At 24.9% G+C, this 7,697-nt stretch overlaps 1 protein-coding gene across 1 annotated transcript in view; it reads left to right on the top strand.

The window, feature by feature from the left end:
* LOC107015940 (probable peroxygenase 5) overlaps positions 1–478 on the top strand; it is a 5,101-nt gene extending 4,623 nt beyond the window's left edge. Inside the window, exons 6-7 of the mRNA XM_015216392.2 lie at positions 78–221; positions 326–478. Of these exons, the coding sequence (XP_015071878.1) occupies positions 78–221; positions 326–344 (163 nt within the window). The 3' untranslated portion in view covers positions 345–478. The remainder of the gene's footprint in view (positions 1–77; positions 222–325) is intronic.
* Positions 479–7,697: the final 7,219 nt, after the last annotated feature.

Below are 7,697 nucleotides of genomic sequence, written 5' to 3'. Positions count from 1 at the left end.
CCCCCCCCCCCCCTTTTTTTTTTGGCTTCATGTTAAGCAAGAAACTTATATACTAATAAGGTGATTATATTATGCAGTGTTGCTGCTTTGTCAGAGTGGAAGATCTTATATTTTCTTTGCAAAGATGAGCATGGATTACTGAAAAAAGATATAATTAGGGGTGTTTATGATGGTAGCTTATTTGAACAAATGGCCAAGGAGCAACAAGCCAAGAAGAAAAAGTAATTAATTAATTTCAAATTATAGCTAATTCATTTAATTTCTCAATTATTTTGAACAGGAACTTTTTTTAAAAACATTGATGTAGTTTTGTTTTTATTATCAGATTTATATCAAGTTCATAAAAATGGATTTAATCATAGCCACTATGTATAGTAAGAACATTTGTTATGTATGGAGTGATATCTTGTGGATTTTCTCTTATTTGTAATATGTGAAGTATTATTTCTTTATACTAATGATTAATGGGGTGATTTAATTTTCTCTTATTATATGACACTTTAATTATTTTTTGTTTGATGAAACTTGCATTTTTCCTTCTTTTGTTTGTGATCTTCCTAATATGTAGAAGGTGGAGGTGGTAGAATTAATCCATGAAAATGTAATTCATCTAATTCGTTTAAGTTTTAATTGATTATTGATAGTAAAACAATATGTATCATGTGTTTGACTTGAAATTTAATATGAAATTATTAATTAGTGAGATAATATATAATTAATTCACCGTATAAGAAAAAAAATAATAAATATGGAAGGAATATTCCTTTGAAATAATAGGTGTGAAAAAATCATGTATTGTTAATGGGTGAAGAATTTTGCTACAAAATGCCATATTGAAATGGGGTTTTGGTTCAAATATATCGTTCGGATAACTAGTTTATTAATATTAACAAAAGATATATATATATATATATATATATATATATGTATATATATATATATATATGTATATATATATATATATATGTATATATTATGTGATTTGAAATGTTAGTGGGCTACTGAGAGCAAAATTGGAATTGGGCTGTTTAGTGCCAATTATTGGGCCACATTGATAATACGTGCCAAATTTCCTAAAAATCGATCTTTCAAGTATGAGCCATTTTATTTATCATATTTTTAAAGTAAATATTATATCCTTTGAAATATATTTCTATAATATTTTAAATCCAAAATTGGTAGTTGATAATTTTCTCTCTTTAAAAGTAGGAAAAACTACATAATTAGACATACTTTACTACTATATATATTATTATTATTTATATTTTAAAAATATTGCGCATCTTACCACTAATTAAGAGTTTTCTACCATATTTTGAGGAAAATACACTTAGATACATGTATTTTGTTACCAGATACACAAAAACAAAGAGAAAGTCACACTAGATATACATTTGATACATGTATTCGTATGTATCTGATTGGTATGATTCACATGTATTTATAATACCACGAGAGAATGCCGATGTAGGCGAGGGCATTTGTTATGTATCCAAATTAAAGACAAATTTTCATTTTGAAGTATGTAATCATGTATATAAAAAGTCTTGATTGAGTTACATGATCTCACACGAAATCAAACCTTTGTACTTTGATCCAATCAATAAAAAAAGAAATTTCCCTAACATTTGTTTATACTCGCCAAGAAATTGGGCAAAATTAATATATCAAAGAACTAAAAGAAGAGAGAAAAAAAAAACACCCTTACAAATTATCTTTCTGTCAGACTCGAGTTTAATATTTATTCATATATTACTCAATCTTATAAATAAAAAATTAGATAATCGTATAGGATGTATACGTCTACTTATGCATATTCAATATTAGAAACATACATTTCAATTGAAACCAAGTTAAAAAGCACGTATATATATTACGAAAGAAAATTTTTTAAAAGAAGTTATGTGGCTAGAGACCAATTCAAAGACATTAAGGTACGAAACTAATATGGAGAAAAACACAAAACTATGTGGCCATGTGCATGAAATAAAAGACAAATATCCAAAGCTCAAAAATTTAAGTAATGAAAAGACATGATAGATTGAGACCATTATATGTATGTTACACCTATGAGAAGAATTGACAAATTTACATGTAAATGTCATAATCCAAACTCATGTTATGTATTTTCATATTTAGCTCAAAATAAAAATCAAAACATTCATGTAAAAAGTTTTGTTCAATAATCTTATATATTACTTGCACTTCTCTTCATTTTTTATGTGAAAATTGTCTAAAAGTGTTAAAGATGTTCCTTTTTTGGAAGTGTGAGACTTTTTTTTGGTGTGATTTTTAATAAAGATATGTACTTATTTTTAACTATTTTTTTGTGATTTTAAATATATCAGATATAAAAACACTTAAAAAGATAATTAATAACATAATAAAGAATATAATTTTTTACTTCGATGGAGTAATCAATTATTACACTCTTGAATCTATATACTTAAGTAGCACAATAGAATTGCTAGAGTGATAAAGAAATGTTATCATTATCAATAATAAATAAATATTATCATTATCAATAATAAATAAATATTATCATTTATTTATGATATGAATATGAATATAATAATTTTTTTAATATTCAAAATCATTATCAATAATAAATAAATAAATTCAAAAGAAATAGATAAATCAACCCCACCCCCAATGACAAAGTGAAAAAAAGAGACATAAAGCAAGTTTCATGTTTTAAGGGAGTCAATATAATATATAGTCAAGTCAAATATTATGCATAGAAAAATTAAAGTGAGTCCCAATGGACATAATTTGGTCATCAATCAATTCAAACTCTCATGTACCTTTTTTCGATCGTTTTATACGAGAGATAAAAGATAATAATTTCGAAATAGTATATATAGTTATTTCCTAATTATGTGTTAGTCAGCAAGTATTCGTTAATTTCAAAATTATTTATCTTACTATTTGTATTATAATAATAGAATAAATTATCTCATATCTTAATTCATAATTTTATTCCACTCGTAAGGAACGAAGTCAGATAGGATTAATGAGGTTTACCTTAACTTATTTAGACAGAAAATTATATTATTAAATATCGATAAATTATTTTCCATGTATTTATAGTAGATATTGAACCTTTTTTTTTAAATTATTTTATATAATTATTTTTTCGTATTTTGAATTCCTTATTAAAAATTATGATTCTGTCGCTAATCATGTCTATGTATAAACTTGAGCGTAATAAATTAATTTTTCCACCAATTGAAGCAACCATGGGAAGTATTTACTATATGATATAAGATATATGAACTAATTAATTAATTGGTTATGTGTCGTTACCTTTGCAATTATTTATCAATCAACATAAACAAAGAATAAAGAATGTACCTTTATTCTTTTTCCTCAATTGCTCCAAATAAATTAAACAAGAGACAACCTTAGTTGGGAATTATTGTCTGCCTTTTCTTATGATAATAATATAATTTGATGAAATGGACTCCATCAATCAAATTAATTAGTGGGAGTGTAAGTTCATGGGATTTGATCACAATTTCTTAAAAAGTTAGATAAAGAAAAGAAAGTTATTATAGGAATAATACTATAGATCACTCAAAGAAAACTATGAAATCGTGAGGCAAAATTGTATTAATTTATTTAGCTATGAATAAGCGATGAATTATTAACAAATTTATTTAGTTAGCTACTCTATTTAACTAATTCAGATTCGCACGAGAGGATCGTGTTGAGAATATAATTAAATAATTCATTTAGTTATTATTTAATTATATTCTCAACAAAATTGAATTCATACGCATATAGTTAAAATTCATGTAAAAATGAATAAACTGTAATAATATAATATGTGTTGAAAGTTAAGTCATGAATTATGATATTTTTTTATTTTTTAACCCCTCTCGAGGAGCTCTTATCTTTGCTTTCTTGGTAATTCAAACTTAGAATTTTAATTATTTGAAGTGAGGAGTTTTTATCGTCTAAGCAACAAGTTGTTGTCAAATATGATGATTAAACTAGCTAGTTGAAGTTTTTTTTTTGTTTAATTTTGATTTCCGTTTAAATATTTGAAACTTATTTTAGCACTCGACTAATTTATATTCCAACAAAAAAGTTTTATTTTGAATTAGGATAAAATTACTTTTTGTCAAAGAATTCAAGTACTGCTTATTTAATTACTGCTTATTTGCCTTTGCTAATGTAATTAATCCCATATTTTAAGTTTTTTTTTTTAAAAGATTTATAATTTCATATTTTAAGAAAACTTACCTAGATATGCTTTGAATAATCAATAGTATAAAAATTATTTGCACCGGCAATGTAATATAATTTAAACTCCTATATATAGAGTAAAATATACTAGCATGTCATTGGCAAAATCATATTATTATTATTATTTTTGTTTTTAAATATCATATGTAGCTACCAAATAACTCACTAATAAGTCAAGAGTTGAAATAGATTAAACACCATTTTTTTGGTTGAATGTCCTAATCATTATCTTATGTGAAAATTAAGTGTCAACTAATTATTGTACAATGGATAAACATTTGGGAATATATGTTAATTCAACTAGATTACATGTGATACTCTTCAAGCATAATATTTAAGATATTTTTTTTTTAACAATTTAAGTTCATAATGACCATTCAAATTAGGAGAGTTAAGACCAAATAAGCCATTTTGGAAAATAAATATTTGTTACTAATTAAGGTGATAATTTTAATAATAGAAATTACATGAATAGAACATATAGCTAGTGTAAGAAAGATATCAATTAATTAACACATGCCATTAAATTATTAAGTCTCTAATGTGTCCTATAGTTCCTAAGATCCCTAGCCAATGCCCCCCTTTTATTACTAGTCTTTGAAATCAATTTATGGTCCTTCATGAAAGTACTATTATTTTTCTCGATTTTTTTTGTAAGGTTCGATATTTACATTAGAGTCAGATCATATTCGTATTTGCACATTATTATAGGACTCATTTTTGGGGAAATGCTTCCAACTAGATCTTTTCCATTTTGAAAACTCAAATCTGAAACTCGCAGTAACTATATTGATTGTATGTACGTATCTTAGCACAAGCATTATGATATAAAATATTTATCTCATGCGTGATATATGTATTTGTGTGAAAATAAATTAATTTATTTGAAGGTATAAACCAAAATAAAGGGGCAATCTAATACACTAATCTATCGCGATGAATGATTCGTAAAAGAATAAATCACGATGGGCTATTAAATATGTGATCTCCATATCAAACGATAATAATTTTTTCAGTTATGTCAACGCTCTCGTTCTTAGAATTTATTTGTAGGTGTACAAAAATTAAATTCTTATTCGTACTCCCTTTGTCTTAAATTATTTTATAATTTTTAAATATTATTTTGAGTACAAAAAAACGCTAACATATAATTTAAGCCAAATAAATTAAAATAGTTAGTTAACGACCTAAACATACAATTTTTTTTAATAAAATCCTCTGAAAATCATAGTTCTTTTTCTTTTAGGAGTTACTTTATTTTGAAGATAATATCTAAAAGAAATCAATATTCCCAAACCGATGGTGTGTTACCATTTTTTTCCTTCATCTTTAATTAATTTCAATATTGAATTTTGAATCTTGAATAAACTCATTTTTACTGAATTTGGAGTCAAAAGGGTTAAAAAAATTGTTAAAAAATTTAAAAGGATATATCAATTTTCTTTTTAACCAAAAGGGTAAAAACGTCTTGAATGGAGCGATTTTATTTTGACAAAATTAAAAAGAAAACTGATATGCCCTTTTAAAATTTTTGACAATTTCTTTTGGCTCCGAACTCCATTTTTACTGTTAGTTTGTTACATTTAATATCTAGTTATTGTACATTTTCTCCCGTTATATAATATTTTTTGTCTTTTAATATTATGAGGGCGAACATAAACATAACTTCAAAAAATAAAATTGATTTTTATAACCAAAAAGTCATGTTTTTATGGGTAACTTCATCAATATAAATTTCTGACGAAGTTCTATTAAAAATGATTTTCAATAAAGATAAAAAAAGTTTATTACTATAAACACGGGTTTCTTACAAATATTTTTATTAGTACCAATTTCTAATGAAATTCTATTGAAAATAGTTTTCAATAATGATATAGGAGATTTACTACTAGAAACATAAGGCTTTTTTTTATATATAGATATCTTGTTTTAATATTAAATTCCGGTTAAAATATATTTAAAAATGGTTTTCAAGAGCCAATAATAATTAGTGCAACTTTCACATATAACAAATACAAATTTTATATTTCTATGTTATAGCAAAATTTACATAATTGCGCTCCATAGCAAACATATATATGTATAATTCGTTATACATATACAATTGAAACGAATTGCATAAAACGAGAAAGAGAGAAATTATATAAAATTTGAATTTGTATAAAACGAGAAACAGAGAAAGGCAAATGAGATTTTGACAGGGAAATATTTTTATTGTATAATTATAAGTGTATAGGATGATTATATACAATATGAATTTGTATAAAATGAGAAAAAGAGAAAGATAAAAGAGACTTGGGCAGGGAATATACAATTGAATCGAGTGGTAAAAAATGAGAAAGAGAGAAAGGCAAAAGAAACTAGTAGGGGATTATTTTTATTATATAATTATAAATGTATAGGACGAAAATATATATATTTGCATGTGTATATACAATTTTCTCTCGCTTTATACAAAAAGAAACGTCATTTATACATTTCATTTCTGTTTGTATAAGCGAGAGAGGCGAGGGTGGCGAGCGATATTAGGGAGAGTGGGGAGCGAGATCTGGAATAGGGGACAGAGGGAAACAAAAATATATGTATTTATATAATTTTCACTCGCTTTATACAAATACAAACGCATAAATGTATTTGTGTTTGTATAAAACGCGACAGAGGTGAGAGAAACTGCCACCAAACGAGCGTGGCCAGCGAGATTCCACCAAGGAGAGTTGCGAAAATAGTTATAGTTTGCTATAAGGTATAATTAAATTAAAGTATATTTATAGCATTTAATTTGAATTAATAATTTGCTATTATATATAATTTTAGGTGATAACTAATAGAAAGGTGTTTAACTAAATTAATTAGGTTCCTGTATGTCCTCCTTTTAAATAGTTTTAATCCCAGTCGACATTTTTAGATTTTATCTAAATTTTAAATAGGAAATTAAACCTAACTTGTTAAATGACACTTCACCTAATTGTTTAGCACCAAAGCTATTAGAGCCTAATACCTACCTATTTTCCCAAAAAGATATCTAGTTTAAAAAATATATAAAAAAAATATTGTTTGAAATATCTCTTATAGAAAAATAAAAAAAGTTAACGATTATAGGCTATTTATTGTATTCAAGTAATTTTTCAAATAAAATTGTTAACATTAAATTTATAATAAAATGGAGAACATAATTATTTGAAACACCTAAAAAAAAAAAGAACAAGGGTTATATAACTCTTCAGATACCATTAAAGTCGAATTAAAATTAAACGATGCATTATTTTATTTTAAAAAGACTTATTTATATAAATATATTACGTATAATTTTAAAGCGTTATACGATTCATCTAAGATCAAATTTAATAGGAGTACTTACATCTATTAATCATACACTTTCTAATATCTTAAAGCTAGGTTTGCATAGAATAAGACTATTTATTTTTATTCTCGTTTGATTAATCAGT

Source organism: Solanum pennellii, chromosome 4 (genome assembly GCF_001406875.1).
Source record: "Solanum pennellii chromosome 4, SPENNV200".
In the NCBI taxonomy this organism is placed as follows: Eukaryota; Viridiplantae; Streptophyta; class Magnoliopsida; order Solanales; family Solanaceae; genus Solanum; species Solanum pennellii.
The sequence above is the reverse complement of the archived record's forward strand: the minus strand, read 5'-3'. Positions and strand labels throughout refer to the sequence as shown.